The sequence below is a fragment of the Vanacampus margaritifer genome, chromosome 17 (assembly GCF_051991255.1).
Source record: "Vanacampus margaritifer isolate UIUO_Vmar chromosome 17, RoL_Vmar_1.0, whole genome shotgun sequence".
Lineage (NCBI taxonomy): Eukaryota > Metazoa > Chordata > Actinopteri > Syngnathiformes > Syngnathidae > Vanacampus > Vanacampus margaritifer.
Genome location: NC_135448.1, coordinates 17,311,706 through 17,331,660, shown reverse-complemented (window position 1 = coordinate 17,331,660; position 19,955 = coordinate 17,311,706). Strand labels below are relative to the sequence as shown.

Genomic DNA, 19,955 nt, shown 5'->3' with positions numbered 1-19,955 from the left:
TGGGGTAAAAGTGTCCTCACCTGCTGGCAGTTGGGCTCGATTGTTGCTCCTCTCATAACATTCGAACCCTAAAGCAGGTTAGTGGCTAACCTCCAGCTCGAACATTCAATTCCACTTGCAGTGCAAATTCTAAAAACAAATCAAAAACCTCAGACAAAAACAACATCTATTTTTAAATGTTCCGACAATGTCAACATTATTGTTTTTTTATTCAAACACTAGGAGGCAATGCAAAAAATAAAAAAACATTGCAATAATAAGGGTTTATTCTGCAATATTATTTCACCTTGTGGCATCAGCGTGCAATTAACAACTCTACAACATAAATAAATTGTGGGCGTGTAGCAATCAAGTCATTTATTGCCTCCAAACAGCTTTGAAAAGAAGCTGCTGTCATCATCCTGCATGTCTGAAAACGAAGAGCCTGAAATGAGAGCAGGTGGCGGATAAGCACAGCTCGTACACTGTACAGTGAACCCTCACCAAATATTTTTCGACAGAAAATGACTTGTGAACGAGGGGGGTATACTTTTCAGACGCACCCACGTGTGAAAATCCGCACTGCAGAGAGACCATTTTTCCAAAGCTAGCTTTATCCCCCACACTTAAACATATTAAAATACATTTAGCACCCGTTCTCATTTTTCCATGCTTGCTTCAAGCTGTTGTTTGTCCCTCGCAGGTTGAAGTTTACTGTCAAACTGTGGAAATTTGAAAACTAAACATTGTACATTTGAGTATCCAACATGTTTAAAAAACAAAAACAAAAAAAACATGCAATTTCAGCTAACAAAATCCAGTTAGCTTGATGCTAACATACAATGTGAAATACAAAACAGAATTAAAAGCCGTATATTTTTAACACCTAAATGTTCAACATTACTCACACATTTCTCTCTGCGCTGTCGGCTTAGTAGGGGAACAGCGCTGCCTCTTCTTCTTGCTCTTAATTACATGCTGCATCTCTTCCAGTAGAGCTCAATGCTGCCCTGCATCTTCTGGCACAATGTGGTACTACATTCACGGCACGCAACTCTAAATTTGGAAACTTGTATAAAAAAAACAAAAATGACTTCGTAATTTAAAGGAGGGGGTTGCAAATGATGAAATTGACATTTGTGGGCGGGGCAATTTTGATTTTTTTTTTTACACTGCCGAACGGTGTTGTTCCTTAAGTCCTGCTAATAGTGAAGGTTCACTGTACTGTAAAAATGCACGTCGTGTGTCTGTGTGTGTACAGACCCGGTAGGGCGGGCCCGGAATGATGTTGTGGTCCCTCCTGACCACCAGGGCCTCCTGAGCGGGTCACGGTGGTCTCCTCATTGCCTCGGCCGTCTCTGACCGTGCGCCGCTCTTCCATCGTCTTGTTGGCAGGCAAACGCAAAATACGCTTATGCAAAGTGCCGAACGCTAACATATAACACGGTCATGTGTTAGCGGTCAACTAATTGTTACCCCGTCAGGTTTCAGCACTTTGGTGACAGACACAGATCGGAAGAAGGACCTGGTTCGAGGCTGCTGACTCGGCACCTGGCCAGAGGGTGGCGCCAGAATCCGATCCAAACCACCGGAGGAGACAGCAGAGTCCAGATCTGGAAAAATGAAGATCATCTATTTGTGCTGTTTGACGAGTGAAGATGTAGCCTGCTATGCTAGCTTCTTGCATTAGCTGCGAGCTAGTCAGCTTGTGTGCGTGCGTGCGCGACTTTGTCTCATGCAGGAACCAGCTAAAAAGTGCATTAGCAACTGCGGCTCCCCTTGCCCCATGCGAGGGCATCACAGTACCTCAATTTTTCTGCCCACTTAGTCACGTGCTCGTGTAAATTTCAGCTCATCACACAAAGCCTCACTAAGGATAATTAAAAATCACCTACCTTTGTCTTCTTTACAGCCTTCATCTGGAAATGTCTGCCTTTGTCTCCAGACATCATTGAACTGAAGACAGAAAGAGTAGTTGACATATCATATAAAAACAGCAAAAAATTGCTAGAATGGACTTGTCATTTACTTTAGAAAAAGGGGTGGAGCCTGGGAATTGCGGATCCTGATAGGAAGGACGGCGATAATTTCTCTCTGGGCCATCACTGTCAGGAGATTTAAGCATAAAATCTCTCAGTGGGTTCCCGCTGGACCCGCGACTTCCCTCCTGACGAGGCGGTGGCGCAATGCTGGGAATACCTTTAGTGAAAAAAATGATAGGACACGCAACTCAAAAAATTTCCCAATTTTCAACACTTTAAAATGTCAACTTTACCGGAATGTGAGTCCACGTGACCCATCTGGGAAAAAATCTCCTCCATCTCCCTGAGAACATGGCCAAACAGAGGAGGTTCTTGGATTCTCATCCCATTGGGACTGAAGCTGAAGCCGAATTTCCAGGCACTGTCAAAGGGGTCCTGCCCGTGCCCCTGGAAACCGTCATAGTCGTCGTCTTCGTCATCGTCGTCCTCATCGCGGGTCATGGCATCAAAGAAGGGGTCCCTATTGAATTAGATTAGCAGTCAAAATTCTGATAAAACCTTCATTTACGCAAGTATCGTGTATTGACAGGAAAAAAATAACAGCTGTTTTTTGTTGCCACTGAATAATCAAAGGTACTCAAACTATTCCGAGCTTCATGACATGACAAACCAAATATTTATAAAAAAAAAAATACAAAAAAGTATCTTATATTTATAAACTACTCAGAAAAAAAGCTAGGGATATTCAGCTTTCTGGTGAAATTTAAGGATGCGCTTTAATCTTTACAAATGAACTTAAATTGACTTTCTCCCAACTTTAGAGTAAGCATGTCCAACTGTTAAACGTGTCTGTGCCTTTGGCACTTTTACAGTTGTCTAACAAGGAGAAAGCAAAAATCACAACAGGTGCTGTTCTAATTTTCAAGGATGAGCCACCACTTTCAGTGTACAGGTACAGAAAATTTCTACGCGAATTAGCCCACTATGTACGCAGCCACAATTATTGCTCAAACTATATTCCTAGCATTAATAAATGTCCAAGTAAATATGAATTCGGTAGGTAAAACAGAACATGACATAAAAGCTTCATGTAGACATTTGAAGCGCAAAAATTGAAATGCTCAGTAACTTGTGCTAGCGAGCTGAATGTTTGCGCAGCTGTCACTTCAGCATTTAGCTAACTCACCTTCGCCCACGAAAATTGCCGCCGGGAACTCCAAAGAAGCCACGAAATAAATCAAAAACGCTCATTTTAGGCTAGGTTGATCGAAAAGTAAGCATTAGCATTAGCATTATAACTTGTTGACGGAAAACAGTGCGTGGACTCGACACCGTTTCGTTTGCCAACAGTGTCGCAAACGTGCATTTCATATGACGCAACTACCGTAAAGCAGCTTTAACCGTAATGGCGGCAGACAAAGCGCAATCTAAAACTTTTCACGAATATAAAATTCCAAATGGGAAATTAAATTGGTAAGAAAAAGAAAGCAGTTTTTCAATGTAAAACCTTAGTCGTAGGTAGGAAAAAAAATACATTGACCAAAGACGACAATATGAATTCTTCAAGACATTCACATCCCCAAATATGATGAAAATGTCTGTCCTTGTTTATTAATATTTATATATTTTTACAAAATAAAAAAAATGGAACAAAAACCTAACAAGATCTGCAAGGAACTGGAGGAGTAAAGCGAACAAACAGGCACTACAGTACTTTTTTTATATGTACAAGACAAGTTTTTCCATTTACATTTTTTTTTTTAAAATGCACAGTACAAAAAGAAAAATCACTGACAACAAAAAAAAAAGTACAATTCTGTCCATCAGTATTGGATGCTGTAAGGTCTCCTTTAAAATGTGCAGGAAGGGGTGGTGGCGTATGGAGAGGTGTCCCCAAACTGAAAAGACATTGCTGGAAGGCAGACTGGGGTGCGGATTGGCCTTGGGATGGGTCATTTAATAACTTGTGACAACAAATGGTAACAGTAACTGTACATGTGTTTTATACACTATGAAAAGTCTGTGCTAGGCAAAAACAAAGCACAGTAAACAACCGAGCCACTCCCTACCTGTCCGTGTACAAACATGCACGCAATCACACGACAAACGTCCTCACCCCAAGCCGGCTCAATTATATATTTATATATATATATTTATATATTTAGTAAAAAATAAACTTCACAACTCTACCAAATTTAGAGAATTGTTTCTTCCAACTTAAAATAGACATAAAATAGGGGATGGAAGGAGAAACCAAACAGCAATCAAGCAAACAAATAGTTTGTGCAGAGGGGGTGTGGAACAGAAAAACAGTCCCCCCCCACCCCTCCATCGCCACCATCCCACATTACTTCATTCCTCCCAATTCGTAAGAAAAAAAAAAAGAAGAAAAAAAAAAGGAGGCAGGGGTAGAGACTGAGCACAACAACATAAAAGAACCATAAGGAAAAACGCATTCTTTTTGGGAAATGATTCCGTTACATACGCAAGTAAAATGGTCGGCGCTGAACTTAACAATACAATTTCCCCCAAACACTCAATAAGTCATTTGTTTTTCTAACCATTTAGCCCCTTCCATTTCCATCCCGGCACATCCTCGCAAAGGGAGGAGAAGGAGGGGGAAAACTCAGCAGGAGGAAACCTTCGGGGGGGGTTTAGGGAGACGAGCCCGGACCACTCCCTCCCTCCCGTCTTCATTCACAGCTTCCGTTAGCGAGTGAGTGGACGGCGGGAGCCCGGGGCTCCGACGTTGGATGCTAGTTGGCCCCCCAGTTGTAGCTGTTGTATGCAGACTTGTTGAGCTGAGACTTCTGCTGAATGGATGCGGTCTGATTGCGCTGGCCGCTGCCGCTCTGGCAACACAGGGAAAGAAAGGATGAGCGAGACGTGGGAGGAAAGTGAAGAAAAGGGAGGGGGGGGGAGGGGGACTAGAGTTTCACCTGTGCGTCCTGTTGCAGGTGGTGGTGTAGGATCTGGGAGTGGGGCTGCTGGTGCGGCGCCAGGATGTGCATGAAGGGGGCCGGGGCGTAGCCTGCTGCGGCCGGGGCGTTAATGGGGCCGCCGCTGCCCAGTGCAGAAGGGAGGCTGAACGACGCCGTGGGAGTGCCGGCGTGGAAACCCTGCTTCTCAAATGACTGCTGGAAAGATGCAAGGAGAGCCACGTTAACGCTAACGCTAACGCTAAGACAAAAAGGCACATTGAAAGGAACCAGTAGTTTGCTTGTTTTTTAAGAATATAGTAATATTTTTGGGAGAATTCAATTCTTTGAAATTCACTTTATTAAACTTTGACTTTGTCATGTTAATAAGTCTATCTTGGGGAAAAGTAACTTTCGACAAAATACGTCTTTGTCCTTGTAAGGATTACTTAAAAAAAATTCTCATAAAGTAACTATTCTTTTTTTTTTCTCATGAAGGCACTTTTTTTCTATAAAATATGACAATATACATCTTTGTTCTTGTATAGATTACTTAAAAAAAATTCGCATAAAGTAACTATTCTTTTTTTTTTTCTCATGAAGGCACTTTTTTTCTATAAAATATGACAATATACATCTTTGTTCTTGTATAGATTACTTAAAAAAAAATCTCATAAAGTAACCATTCTTTTTTTCCCACTTTTAACTCTTTGACTGCCAAAAACGTTAAATAACGTTTAGTAAAATCCTATGGAGGAGTGCCAAAGACGTTAAAATACGTTTTTTTCAAAACCGAGGTGGAACTCACCATTTTCTATTGTTGATTACTGAAAAACGGAATAAGGTAGAAACAAACTTTTTTTTCTGATGAAAGATGAGAGTCCAATCTTTCATTTGGTAGTATGTGTGTTTCCATAGTCCAAACACATACATTTCTGTGGACCTTGAAAGATCAGTCAAAAATGCTTAAATCGGCTGGCACCCATGGCATCCCTTTTCTGAAAACGTCTGGCAGTCAAAGAGTTAAGGTTGGTAAAGTTTTTTTTGTTAGTGTAAACCATTCACTGATGACGATAGATGTCAGATATCAACTTTTTACTGGGCTGGCAGTTAATAAGTTTTAAGTGAACGTCATCAGCCATCAAAAATTGATAGTTCCGAGTCACTCAGTTGGTGTTTAGACTACAACCCTAGACCCAAAAGTTTAAGAGCACTGTACTTGCCTGTGTCTTTGTGTAAACTGAACCCGAAATATCCGGTACACCGGTGTTGCTCGAAGTCACAGACACACCTAGAGAAGACAAAGACGCATTCAACATTGGAAAACCAACAAACAAAATGTCACCCGACAGAGCAAAAATGACTGGGAAGCAATTCCTCAACAGGACAGACATGTTGCCGCACACCACTGCCAGCAGGTGACATCATTTCAAGTCTGACTGTCGTGTTCGGGGTCCGCTATGGCACTCACCGACTCCGGGCCCGCTGACGGAGTTGGCCGGCTTGTTTTGAGCAGCGGCGGCGGCGGCGGCGGCAGCGGCGGCAGCAGCAGCAGCGGCGGCGGCGGCGGCCACAGCATTGCCGTATCCGCCCTTACAGAAATCCCCACTCCCTGAAGCCTGGCCCACATCCTCATAGCCTGCAACAGTCCAGACATACAGCCGCAGCCCACAGCGTTAGACACACCAGGCGGGAGGGAGACCTGCCTCACAGAGCACTTGCAAACTAGATTGAAGCTAACAATAGGCTTCAAGTGCTATGTGAGGGCGGGGGGGAGCAGGCAGGTTGTGTATGGGAAGGTGGAAAGTAAGCTTGAGTGATGGCAGGAAGCAGCAGAAGCAGCAACACACACAGGGGAAAAAAAACATTGTTTGTTTGTTGTGTGTGTGTGTGTGGGGGGGGGGATTAAGACTAGAAACTAGACCGGGACTGAAATCAAAACGGAGTGGACCATAAGGTATCAACTCTATGCATGAATCCATGTTACATAAATGATTTAGATTAAATTAGTCATCACAAATAAACCCCATCACAACAGGCTCACCAATAGCATTAGCTAGCCTACAAGCATAAATAAGATAGCACAACGTGACATTGCATCACACATGGGCAAACAAATATGCACACTAACTCTTTACACAAGAACTATATGAAATCAAACTCGGCTTTTAGCATGTACAGATGTCACCTTTCAGAAGATACATTGGAAGAGGAGGAGAAAGATCATTTTGACAAGTGTACTGGGTGCTTTCAAGGACCAGCAATAAAACAGGACAGGCCAAGTGTAGATGGAAAAACACCATCACGACTTAAACCTAACACCAAGAACCCACCAGATGGCACACAAGTAATACGCATTGCTTTAACATTGCTTTAGCACAACCAAAAAAAAAAGATTTAGTGAATAGGTTCACCCCACCCTGGACCGCAATACGCAATGGTCCTCCGTCATGTTAACACACACAAAAGCCAATACAGATTTCACTCTTACCAGCAAGCAATGGAAGGTGTGGACATCTAAACCAAGTTTTTGCTTCACATAACATTAGCAGCTGAGGCCAATAACAGCGGTGCAAAACAGCTTTTACAACATTGACGTCAGTGTTCCATTCTGTCCCACTGCAAACGCACCATCTACATTTATTCATTTTTTTGTCAATCTGGGGTTACGACTGCGACGTTGTGGCCTATAGTTGTAATGTTAGTCGCACATCATGTCATACAACCCAAGACCTGTAGTCTGCGTTCAAGGTGGCTCACCAGTACTGTATCCATGGGAACCATAGCCGCTGGCCTGTTGGAAGGGTGTGGCCGACGCGCCGACATTCACACCGTGCTGCTTTGACGAGGTAGGAGCCACCTGGAAGAACCACAAAAATATCCCTTAACTCTTTGACTGCCAGACGTTTTCAGAAGCGGGATGTCGCCAGTGCCAGCCGATTTAAGCATTTTGACTGATCTTTCAAGGTCCACAGAAAATGTTGTGTTTGGACTATGGAAACACACATACTAGCAAATGAAAGATTGGACTCTCATCTTTCATCAGAAAAAAAAAGTTTGTTTCTACCTTATTCCGTTTTTCAGTAATCAACAATAGAAAATGGTTAGTTTCACCTCTGTTTTGAAACAAACGTCTTTTAACGTCTTTGGCACTCCTCCATAGGATTTTACTAAACGTTATTTAACGTTTTTGGCAGTCAAAGAGTTAATATCCCTAATCCAGAAAGAAAACAAAACCTTTGCTTTATGTGTGTGTCAAATCCTCACCGGGAAGACCGCGGGCCCGTACTGGAAGGTGTTGGGCAGGCCTGGCATGCCGGTGTAGTAGGGCAGGCTCGTGTAGCTGTAGCCGGGCGGCAGCGCCGGGTTGAGGAAGGGCTGCTGGGTCGAGTGGTGCGTTTGCGTCTGGTTCTGCTGCTGATTCTGTGCCAGCGTGGTGGCGGGGGCCGGCGAGGACGCGTCGCCTCGACCAAACTTGGATAGATCGCCTTGAGAGAGGATGACCACGGGGGGAAAAATAAAAAAACAATTTCAGGATCCAATAGAAATGTACTTATAAATGAGTTGAGGAAGTCGTCTCACCAGAGTAAAGGTTGTTTGTCAAGCTGGCCTCTCGGCCTGTCAGTGCTGTTGTTGGGGTTGCAAAGGGAATGCTGTAATAATCCTGGAAACGCACGCAAAAAAAAAAAGGAACAAGATTATTATTATTATGACACAGGAAATGATGGCTCGCATGGAAAATTCCAACTTACCAATGGTATTCTCGTCTGCAACATCTGCAGGTCGTCATAGCCGTACACCTGAGTCTGACACGATACGTCTTGTTACACAACGTGCATACTGTATTTGTGCTTACACACACACACTTTGTAAAAAGCACTCACTGGGTAGGGATGCAGTAGTCCCGGGGCCATGATGTATGGATTGGGCAGCAGAGGGGGCACTCCGGGGGGCAAATTTGGAGGTGCTTTCCCTGCAATTGACAGACGGTTGCAGTTTAACAATCAGAATATTTAAGAAAAACACATTTGCTCATCTTATTCAACTATGTATGACAAACAACTTAGAACAACTAAAGAATATTTAGAAAAACTTTTAAAGTATGTTTTAGTAAGTTTGATGTGTGTGAGAAGAATGAAATTGAAAGAGCAGGAGGACCTAAAGATACAGGTTGACCGCAACGGCACACTGTATTGATGTATGGCAGACCTGAGGATGCTACAGAGCTGCGCGATGACAAAGAAGTCGCCGATGAGGCCGCGGCGGAGGCTGCCGCAGACATCGAGACGATGGCGGGGGAAGAGGCCACGCCATGCGCACCCATGGACGCCGCGTTCATGCCCATTGGCATGTTGCTGACGGGGCCGAGGCCAGACGGGGCCGATACCGGCGCCCCCAGTGACATCTGCGCTGCGGCGGCCGAGGAGGAGGGGACCGATGACGACACGGCGGAGACGGAAGGGAAGGAGGAGGAGGAGGAGGAGTGGAGGCTGGAGTCGCCATCTACGTTAGCGTGCTGCGGAGGAAAGAGGCGGATATGACTGATGACATTAGAACTCCATTAGAGTGCGGCAATCCGTGTGTGTGTGTGTGCGCGCGCTGTCGGAACAGACTAATACAGTATCTCTCAAAGATGGCCTTGTGTGATATGGGGATCTTACCAATAAGCTAGAGTTGGCCGTTCGACCCGAAGATGGCGCAAGGCTGTTCTGTTGTGATGAGAGTGCACTGCAACGAAACACTGCAGTTTAGTCACGTCTGCTTTACTGACAAGTTGCGGACCATACGTGATGGGAGTCGACCTGCGGCATCACCTATTGTGCTGAGGAGGTGGGACGGTGCTCGGCGGCAGCTCTTCGCCCTGGCCCAGGGGGCCGAGTGGTGCCTGATTGGAAGTCGCAAGCAGGGAGGTCGGACCCGAGCTGCCGTCCGCCAGGGGGCCCATGCTGGCGACGACCGTCGGTGGTGCCGCCGTCGCATCCGACGTGGGTTTGACTGCTACTACAGAACCCGCTGCAGCTAAAAAAAAATAAAATAAAAAGGATTAATGAAAACATATAAAACAGCAAACAAGAAATGAGCAAATAGAATTAATGAGAACATAAATATATGAGGAAATAAAAAATAAGAGAACAACAAAAAAGAGGAAATAAGGAAAATTAGAAATTAAAATATAAATACATGAGAAAGCAAAACTAAAAATATAAAAATGAGAAAAGAATAGAACAAAATGAAAAAAATAAAATGAAGGAAGAAAAGAGAAAAATAGTTTGGAAAAAAATATATTTGGGCAAATATCCCAAAAAAGAAAAAAAATGGAAGCTAAAATTAAGATTAATAAATAAATACAAGAAAGCAAAAAATTTGAAAAAAATATATGAATGAGAAAAAGAAACAAAGTAATATTGATAAAAGAAATATACAAATAATAAACGAAAAATGACAAATGAGAAAAAAGAAATTTAAAAAATCATAAAAACACGAAAGAGGAAAATAAAATAAGATAAAAGAGTGAAAATAAATGAAACTACAATAAATAAAGAAAGAAATGACAAAGAATTAAATGAGACAAAAAAATACATGAGAAAATAAATTGAGAAACAAATTTTAAAATGTTTTTACATAAAAATAAATCTAACATGAAAAAAAAAGTATTTCCACTGTGAGGCAGCAAATCATAATCAAAATCATCAAGCAACACGATACTTGCCTTCCACAGATTGTGCCGCTTGCAGTGAACTGAAGCCGTTCTGTAAAAGCAACAATGAAGGTGAGCTCACTGGTTTCTATGGAAACAGCCTATTGAGAAGTCAAACAGGACGTGCGCTTGGAAATGCTCATGTAAAGGGGGAAAAAAAAAAGTTTAATATTCAGAGCGTCAGAACATCTGGCCTGGATGTTTGAAGTCCTACCTTAGGCTGCATGTCCTTCTGCGGGGAGGAGGAGACGGAGGGAGGGTAACGCCGCGTCTGAGCTGCTCTTTGCTCGTACATGTCCATCTGACTGGAGTTGGAAAGAGCTGGAGTTGATTCACTGTAGATTGACAGGTCATGTTAACTGATTTGACGCGGCGATCACAAGGAGACGCTTGCATTTCCTGCGTACAAACCTGCTGGGGGTCGAGTAGAGGCTGTTCTGCATCGGGTTGACGGCCGTGGCGTTGGAAGAGGCCGACTCGTACTCGGGCAGCGTCTCCGAGCCAAACTGCAGCGCTCCGAACTGAAGGTTAAGGCCGGAGATGTCCGTCGAGCCGGGCATTTCCACCGCCATTGCCGGAATCTGAACAAAGATGAAACATTTTAAGAGGATCGATTTTTCTCAGCTGCGGCATCTGGTAGATGAGCAAGTGTTAAAACATGTTTATTAAAAAGGTGGAAGTTTGGTCTTTAAATAGAAGTCCGGCACAGTTTGAAACTTGGACTGAGCATATCCACTTACCTTTGTTGCAATGGAGGTCCTCTTCTTCTGCGGTCTGAGTTTGTGTTGCTGCAGAGGAAGCGGACTAGAGCCCTGTGCGTCCGAGGAACTCGGAGAAACCTGCTGACCCAACGACGTGACCGGCGCCATTTTGGGAAGTGAGGAGGCGGGCGGCGGCACGACGTGCGGCGAGGACGTTGTTTGCGGCGGCAAGGAGGAAGCGGAGGAGACAGAGGAAGGCAGGAAAACTTCCAACATGGATGACGTGGTGGTGGTGGCGGCCTGGAAGGGCGGGCGCTTGGCGAAGGGCGTGTGGATTGCCGACTCTGGCTGAGTCTTCATGTCTGCACAGGAAAATAGCATCAGGAGTGAATTCTACTGCTAAAAATGATTCCAATCTGGCTACGTGTGATGTCATCTCACCATATTGTGCCCGCGAGTTGGCACCGTTGTCCCAGGATCGGGGGTTGGAGTTCGGGACCCCAGTTTGGGAATGCTGAGCGGCCAGCTGAGCCAGCGCCTGAGCGGTTTTGTACTGCTCCAGGAACTGGGAGCCGGTGGTCCCGCTGGTACTTCCTTTCTGGTCCGCTACCTCCCCAAAACTCTTGTTCAGCATGCTGACCTGCCGCCAAAACAGTGCATTAGTGGTGACACAAGGCCAGAAGAAAAAAAGTCCTCATTGCCACTCACCATGCTGTGCTGGGTGTAAGAAGGGGCACTGGAAGAAGTTTGTGACAAAGGGGGTCCTTGCTTGGAGTTGCTGAAAACCAGCGACTGGGGCATGGAGGAGGGCTGGGCGGCCTCCCCGGGTTGGGGTTCCGTTTCAGACGAGGAGGACGGGGGAGTCTTCCCCAAGAGCACCGCGAGGTCAATCCTACAGAGGAGGAAATGAGAATGTTAAATCAAGGACCACAATGTGTCCTGCAAAAGTCATTTTCTCCATGTGAAGTGAAACACAAAGTTTCTTTTGCACAGAGTCTTCACATTTCTCACCCAAAACTCGGACCAAAATCACAATTTTTTCAGCTCTGATATTAAGTCCAAAGGCAAAGATTTGCTGGGCCGGTGCCATTTATACAAAACGGTTAATGACCCGTGTTTATATGAAACGGCGACACTGGAAAAGGAAGGAAAACGGTGGCTTTTTGCCCCACCTCTGTCCTTTGGTGATGGTGACATTCTCTTGCGGCGGTGGAACTGTCGCCACGCTGGAAGCTGTGAATATCTTGGTCTCTGACAACTGCCAGGTATGAAAAGGAAAATGTCAGACAACTCATTTCTGGAAATGGAAACAAATATAGATCAGGTTCCTTAGAACAAAAAAAAAAGAAAAAAAAGTTGGAAGTACTCACATCCTCATTCCAGTCCTCGGTGCCCCATTCTTCCGTGGGCGTCCTCCAGGCACCTGCGGGTGGGGCATAAATCTCTTCAGCACCAGTGACAGGCACGAGAAGTAGGTCAATAAAGTTCCTTCACTCCAATCACAGTTCATTGTTTGCACACCCTCGATAACACCATTTGTTTAGTGGAACATATATGTCTGTTGCAGAAATCTGCAGTCCATAGCCATCATTTTCTAGATATTTACAATATGTTTATTTACGGTTAGGCCCTTTGCACTGTCCATGAAAATGTGCATTAAAGGGTTACCAGGTGCCGAGTCAAACTTGGGCGGGTAAGTCGTTCCCTCTCCCGGAGAGTATTCCAATTCTGAAAAGAAAAGAGTTTCAAAACTATACTCATTCACCGGCAACATAGAAGATATGTGTTTTCTATATGTACTCACTAGCTCCTTCTTCGGTCTCCGTGCCACCTGTGTTGTTCCAGGTGCTGCCTCCGCCATAGTTTTCATCTGTCTGACTCGGTTCGGCGTAGTCGGCAGGGTTGAAGGTTCTGGGGTGGGGGGGGAAGCATACAATTGAAGAAAAGACACTTTTCCTTTTCAGTAGTGGAAAAGCACTGATTGCATGCTTGTGTAGCGCATCCACTTAAGCGTAATGGGTGCGCTAATCAATAAAAGGTGTGAATAATAAGCGCAGCAGTAAGCATATATGAGACGAAATGAAACCATCAAGCGCTTGCACACAGTCTCCTTCATATGGCTTCCTGTCTTTTTTCAAATCTGACACATGCATGCATGCGTGTGTTGCGGAGGAAATGACAGGCAACTCGAGGGGGGCACAAATTAAATCACGGCAGCAGAGGCTTCCTTTGGTGTGTCTGTCTGAAGGCAGAAATGGCTCATGTATGAAAAAGAGTCTAAATCAATATTCGGTAAGAGCTTAAGTGTATTTTGCCGTTGAAAAAATATCTGCCGACACAATCTGACTATTAGTGTGGAGACTTTTGGCTGGATTTGGTCCCTCGGCCTTGAGCTTGACACATGTAGTTTAGGACAAGGCATCAGGTTGGGAGTCGTGGAGTTATTATGGAGGAATGTTGTAGGAGTCACGCATGGCGGACAAACTGAATAATTGCATCTCAAGTTGTTTCCTCTCAAGCGTTCAAGAAGGACTGGAGAGTCTTTTTTTTTTGTTTACATTAACTGTGTAACAGTAAATGGACTGATCGTTTCTGTTTTTCAGATTTTTAAGCGTACAACTGTGAAGAGACGTAGGCCCACATCGTTTCGTTCCACAGGCTGAACCACGTCCACCTCTGCTGCGGATTAACACTAAACAATAGATCCAGGGTACTACTCTCCTGTGGCCATGGCAACAGCGGAACAAAAGCCCCCCTCTCTCTCTTGCAGTCTAAGGACACGCAGGTGTTCTCTTCTTACCCCATGCCCTGCGCAGAGAACCGGCCTCCTCGCCGTCCCGACACTCCTACAAGCGAAAAGCAAAACTTGAGATTGCTCACATGGAAACGTTGATGAAAGCTGCCGACAACTCACCGAGTGTCCCTCTTCCTCGGCCACGCCCCCTGCGGCCTCGCTCCGCACCCCTGCCCACCACTGCCGCCTTGGCTCCGTCCAGGCCGTTCTCTTGACCTCGAACTGGAGTGAAGGAGGAGGAATCAAAACGAGAAGCAACAACCGTTTCCAAATGAAATACAAGTAACGTTAACAGGCGTACACTCTCGCCCCCTGATGGCGCCGCGGCCCCTGCGAGGAGCTCCCCCTCGCCGACGTGCTGCATCCTTCTCCATTTTCTCCCGGTTCTCTTTCCCATCCTCTCCAATCTCTGGATGGCTGGCCTCCTTCTGGCCCGACACGCCTTTCTTCTTCCCCACCATCTCCCACGAGTCCTGAGATGAAAGAAAACCTTTTAACACGGCGACGCCACAGCGGGAGGATCCCCACAAAAAAAAAAAAAACCCAGCCAAATAAGATATTGTGCTTTCACATAGTGACACAACACATCACAATTAAATCCCTGTTCTTGTTGCCCCTGATACTTCCTCATACGACAAATGAGTGCCTGGTCGACCTCATCCATTAATACATAACAGCAACTAGGAAAATAGGTAAAGATTCTCGCTTTCACAGGGAGTGTGAAAGAGGCTAATAATACCTCCAAAGGTGTGTATACCCCCATCTTGTGTAGGTGTTAATGGAAATGTTGGCTTTAATAAGCACCATAAAAGGTGACTACAGGTTTTGGTACTACTTCTGAAGACCGAAAATTGCCACGTTTAAATCTTCAAATTGACTAAGCATTAATCCTACTTATTGTCATCTTGGATAATTTACAGAACACTTCGGCCTCGTATTACCCTATGTGGAGCATGTCCGGTGGACAGGGTAACACAGTCTTCATGTGTCAGCGAGTGAAAGAATACGCAAATAAAATGGCTGTGGATGAGAATAGGGGTTAGCCACGCTAGCTTTGACTATCTCGATCAAGCCAGTCTGGAAATTTTCATACTACTGGAACTGGAGGTGATAAACGAGAGCAGCAGAGTGACGTGAAAAGTTGCTCCATCTCCTTCACCAAAATATTTTTCGGCGCTATAGTGCGCAGGTAACAAATGTGTGACGCGCATCAACTTTACAACACTAGTGTTGCTTTACAGTACTTTATCATAAGAATGAACACGGATGCATTGCGCTAATACCGCCACGGAAGAAGACTCACAGTGTCTGGGCTACCCTCCAGTAGCACATTTATGGCTCTGTTGACGTCGCCGTTGCAGTCGTGCAGTGCAATCATAGACTCATCCTGGTCCTTGCCCGTGATGTCAATCAGCTAGATAAACCCAAAAAAAAAAAAAAAGATTAATTTTACCTCTTAATGACAGAACGGCCATCTTGAATAGCCCGCGAGCAAATCTCAAAAACGGACAAAAGGGAATACTTGTCACCTGTTTGACCTTCTCCTCAAAGTCTGCATCGTTGTGGTCTGAAATCATCTGCGCAAGCCGGATCTGCTCCGCGGTGGCCTGTTGCCAAAGGACACAAGCACATTTAGCACAATGAGCTTCAGAGGACAACAACGTTCTGGGAAAAATCATTATTCACTCTCATTAAAACAACCCCCAGAAAGTGGAAAATTACCAGAAAAGAGAAAGTTGTTCCTCCCTCTACTCTGTGCTGGTATCATTTATAAACAACACTTACATGTAAAGATGGTCTAAAAATGCCAGCTTTTGTGGGCAAATGGGCTACAGAGTACAGTGCAATATCACTTTTGAAGGTGGAAACATTGTTGGTTCAACTTCATCTCTCTGTTCTTGGTTGGTGCCATTCAAAAAGAACAACAACACAAAAAAAGGCCAGCAAATGTGTTCTTCCACTCCATTTTGATGCTTATGTATAGAACAGGAATCCACGGGGGGGAAAAGGTAGGAAAATGCTAGTTTCACAGATCGTTTGAATGCAAAGTTAATCATCCCAAGAGTATAATATAACATTTTTGCTTGACCCTTGAGGCGTACTTTCCCACTTTTGGGTGGTGTCGACATGGGACATTCCACTTTGAGTTGAACGGATGTAAACGAGGGTGTACCTGAGGCCTTTGCTTGTGCTGTGTCTGGCCCTGTGTCTGGCCTTGCTGTGTCTGTTCCCAGCTGCCCCGGGCCCGGTTTCCGCCCATGGACGTCATCATTTACAGTATATACAAACAAGTTATTTACAAGGAATCACACCTGATGAGAGAAAGGGCGAGAAAGAGACCTGAATGACCTCATTACACACTTCCAGTAACACAACACAAAGGCAATGCAAAAGGTGTGCACACATTAGATAAGGCTCCAAGGTACAACACAGCAAGTGCGCAACGACCTGTTTGCGAGTCAAAACATCACTGTCAAAAATGAAAGTAACCTTAAGAGTTGCACTGTGTGAAGTAGTAACCGCATCACAACGGGAAAAAAAGCACTGGCAAACACACTTAAGGGGGACAGCAAAACGGCGAAGGGGGTCACATTTGTGCGTTTGTGCTGCCAACCTAGTTATCGAAAACGACTGCTTAATCTCGCATACGTTACGTAAAACGCTCGGCTTGAACTGAAACACACAAACAAGCAATCAAGCCTGAGGCCTGTCCATCTTATCAAACAGGTCGATATAGCTCTGGGGGGCGGGGGGACAGATAAAATAAGGAATATGTGAGGGAGAAGGGGTGAAAAGCATCAAGCTTTGAAGTCTTGGTGGGCTTCCGCCTCGAGCGGCTACACCTCATGGCGACGAGGCTAACTTTTAGCACGGGGCTAACGTTAGCTCGCGACTGTCGATTAACTACACACGAACCATTCAATAATAAACTTATATATCCCATTGGCACAAAAGCTACTTATTTAACTACCTGAATTTGATTAATGAAGTCTTCGTGTTTGACTTCACCGAGCCCCCCCCAAAAACGTTATTTCCCGAGTAGTTGGATGCTAACGACTTAGCCACGCTAGGTTAACAAACTAACTGGACGCTAACAGCTAATGGCTAACTAGTTAGCTCGCAGCGATATTAAAGACCACACTGCCAAAATATTGATCGGCACCTTTAACGTGAAAGGCGGAAAACAGCATTAAAGGGGCTTATAAGACAGGGCCTACGATTCTCCCCCGTCCCTCCTAAAAATGACAATAAACGCCACCATACTAACCAAGAACCCGGCTCCAGACTAGACAAGACACCGGCCGACAAGTAGTCTAGTTCTCCGACCTTGCTAGACGCTATTTTGGACACGATAAGCACAATCGCCCCCGCCCCTAGCGGAAAATTTGGCACACGAAAGTTGGGATTTTTTCCTCACATTTTCCCCTCCATAATATGTAACAACAACCGACGTTTACCTGTTTCTCTTCCACTCTGACACCACGGAGAGCTGTGTCATGTGGTCTGTCGCTGTACAGTGCTTGGAGGAAACTGGACCAACAAACATGTGATCACAAACTAATAAAGCTTTATTTGGGGTATTTTTTCCCCCACCTCCGACCGGTGACATGTCATTGCGACTGTTGCGCATCAAAGATAACATGTGCCGGCGAATGTTAGTACAGTGTCGTCTCAAACAAACAAACAAACAAACAAACAATAACAATTTATTTTCAATTAACAAAATAGATTACGTGGACTCGACCAGTGCTGTGAAATTTCCGTTGCATAAATAAATCACTGTAATGTTCATATGTCGTGAATTATAATGTCGAATATATGAATACATTACTGATCTTTAGTATGTGTGTATACGCATAACAAATACGTTTCCAAGTGCCCCTTTCCACTGTAATTACGGTACTTGTGAGACAACCAACGCCGGGTTGAGCTAGCTATCTAAGCCGAAAAGTGAGGCACCGTTCGCCGCGTAGCTGGATTAAATCAACCGTATGTTACACTGTTATCCCGTAGCTACAGTTAACGTAATTTAAAACAATGGATTAAGAAAATAGCGTCAGTTTTGCGCATTAAGAGACGACATTCGCTTCGAAGGTGGCGACATGCTAACTAGCGAGCTAATGTAGCTCGCCTGTAAAGTAGGATATAAACATTTCCAAACACGTTGGTGCCAACATGGCGGACTCGCCGCCTCTATCGGGGGTTAACGTGGTTCTGGTGATGGCGTATGGCAGCTTGGTGAGTTACATAGGCAGTTTACGATCGCTTCTGTAGTAGCGTTTATGCTAACGTTTTGTTTTGACAGGTCTTCGTGCTGCTCTTCATCTTCGTCAAAAGACAAATTATGCGTTTCGCCATGAGATCCCGCCGCGGTCCGCATGCGCCCATCGGCCACAATGCTCCAAAGGTAAAGAAAAATAAAAAAATGTCGTCATGTATATTTTTATCGATTTGTTAAATTTGATGTTCCTAACAGGGTCTGCGTGAGCAGATCGACTCCCGGTTGTCTCAAGTTCACGAGATCCGGTTCGAACCTCGTCTCCTGCCCGAAAATGATGCCAGGCTCAGGCGTGGATCACAGCTGAGTGAGTTCCTGCTATCCCTTGCATCCCTTTCGTAAGAAGCACCAGTGTAAATAACTGCTATCTTGCAGGTTGCTATAACTACCTGTACAGGATGAAAGCCCTGGATGCTATTAGGGACTCAGGTGAGAGACTTCACACCCTCATACTTATTTTTCCATATTCTTCATCATGCGTTTCTTCATTGTCAGGCATACCTCTGGAGGAGATGTGCAGCAGTCCCAGTGCCTTCACGGGCCGAAGCTTTCGGAGTTGGCTGCTGGAGCTGCGCAACTCGCACTCGCTGATCAAGAGCAGCCGCGGCGCGCTCATCGACCGTCTGCTGGAGGGCTACGACAGCGCCCGCCATGGCACCGGGGTGCGGACTGTACACGGATGAAAGTGTTTAATTTTTGGATCCCAGATCTCATCCTTGTGTCACGTTTTAGGTGTTTGGAGAAGCAGAATTTCTGGAATATCAGCAGGCGCTAAACGAATTAGCAGATGTGTAAGTAGTCCTCACATTTAACTTGAGGGCAAGGAACCATCATGAGCTCCTTGAGTTGGTGTTCAAAGAGGTTACATCATTTTTGAGGTTGATTTTGTTGCACTTTCCCCCTTCAGTGTGAAGGCATACTGGAGTAGCAGCACTGTCGAGCAGCAGCATCAGTCTGCGGCCAAGGGACTGACGGGTTCTCCGGCCCGCAACGCCCCGTCCACCATTCAGGTCACCTACCTGCCGTCGACCGGCCCGCGCAGCAAGAGGCCCAAACACTTCTTGGAGCTCAAGAGTTTCAAAGACAACTACAATACGCTGGAGAGCACTTTGTGACTGAACTGCGTGTGTATATATATATGTTTATTTTTGTGACATTTTTGTAAATATAATTTATTGATGTGACACCTCAGATTAAAATGTTGACTTGTGGACAAATGTATAAAAAAAAAAAAAATCACGAAGTTTAAGTCAGTCATCAATGCTGTCTCTTTCAGTCCACTAGATGGCGCTGCTAGGTTGTTCAAAGACTGGCTTGGGTTGTACATTTCAATCTTTTTTTTCCTCCTTGCCATGCACGTGTGCACTTTTTTTTTCTCCATTAAACGTTGACTTGAATATTCTATTATGGATTTTGTTCCTTCAGAAAACAAAACAAAAACAAGACTACTATTGTAGTACACAGCCCCCCCCCCCCAAAAAAAATCTGATTTAAATTTTATGTTCCTTGCAACAACAAAAAAGGACTATCCCCCCCCCAAAAAAAAAAAAAATTGTTAAATCTCACAAGGATTCACAAAAAAAAAGATGTACGTGCACAATAAA

General features: G+C 44.8%; 3 protein-coding genes across 11 annotated transcripts; 1 reads left to right on the top strand and 2 right to left on the bottom strand.

The window, feature by feature from the left end:
- Positions 1-248: 248 nt before the first annotated feature.
- On the bottom strand, positions 249-3,329 carry hax1 (HCLS1 associated protein X-1). 3 transcript variants are annotated; one of them, XR_013288784.1, is made up of 8 exons: positions 3,148-3,329; positions 2,255-2,481; positions 2,009-2,178; positions 1,875-1,935; positions 1,456-1,592; positions 1,243-1,363; positions 888-1,048; positions 249-424 (listed from the first exon to the last, which is right to left on the bottom strand). XR_013288784.1 is itself a non-coding variant. In XM_077548169.1 (7 exons), exons 1-7 carry the CDS (start codon positions 3,210-3,212, stop codon positions 354-356), a joined length of 852 nt encoding a protein of 283 aa, XP_077404295.1. In that variant the 5' UTR covers positions 3,213-3,328; the 3' UTR covers positions 249-353. The 3 variants fall into 3 exon arrangements, 1 of the variants encoding a protein (XP_077404295.1); XR_013288785.1 differs by having other exon boundaries at positions 888-998; positions 3,148-3,328; XM_077548169.1 differs by lacking the exon at positions 888-1,048 and having other exon boundaries at positions 3,148-3,328.
- Positions 3,330-3,515: 186 nt separating this feature from the next.
- On the bottom strand, positions 3,516-17,696 carry ubap2l (ubiquitin associated protein 2-like). 7 transcript variants are annotated; one of them, XM_077548153.1, is made up of 29 exons: positions 17,531-17,696; positions 16,246-16,384; positions 15,602-15,679; positions 15,376-15,486; positions 14,374-14,545; positions 14,193-14,294; positions 14,079-14,124; positions 13,083-13,189; positions 12,947-13,006; positions 12,649-12,701; positions 12,451-12,536; positions 11,987-12,170; positions 11,720-11,918; positions 11,318-11,640; positions 10,989-11,158; positions 10,792-10,912; positions 10,590-10,629; positions 9,694-9,898; positions 9,541-9,607; positions 9,089-9,395; positions 8,764-8,852; positions 8,632-8,685; positions 8,462-8,543; positions 8,147-8,367; positions 7,640-7,739; positions 6,351-6,518; positions 6,103-6,170; positions 4,901-5,098; positions 3,516-4,813 (listed from the first exon to the last, which is right to left on the bottom strand). In XM_077548153.1, exons 2-29 carry the CDS (start codon positions 16,342-16,344, stop codon positions 4,718-4,720), a joined length of 3,606 nt encoding a protein of 1,201 aa, XP_077404279.1. In that variant the 5' UTR covers positions 16,345-16,384; positions 17,531-17,696; the 3' UTR covers positions 3,516-4,717. The 7 variants fall into 7 exon arrangements, with proteins under 7 accessions (XP_077404279.1, XP_077404282.1, XP_077404283.1 ...); XM_077548156.1 differs by having other exon boundaries at positions 4,901-5,095; XM_077548157.1 differs by having other exon boundaries at positions 10,792-10,882.
- Positions 17,686-19,755, top strand: LOC144037041 (protein C1orf43 homolog). The gene is made up of 7 exons (XM_077548170.1): positions 17,686-18,311; positions 18,379-18,480; positions 18,550-18,658; positions 18,727-18,780; positions 18,847-19,013; positions 19,084-19,142; positions 19,259-19,755. The coding sequence occupies exons 1-7, from the start codon at positions 18,249-18,251 to the stop codon at positions 19,464-19,466; spliced, it is 762 nt and encodes a 253-aa protein (XP_077404296.1). The 5' UTR covers positions 17,686-18,248; the 3' UTR covers positions 19,467-19,755.
- Positions 19,756-19,955: the final 200 nt, after the last annotated feature.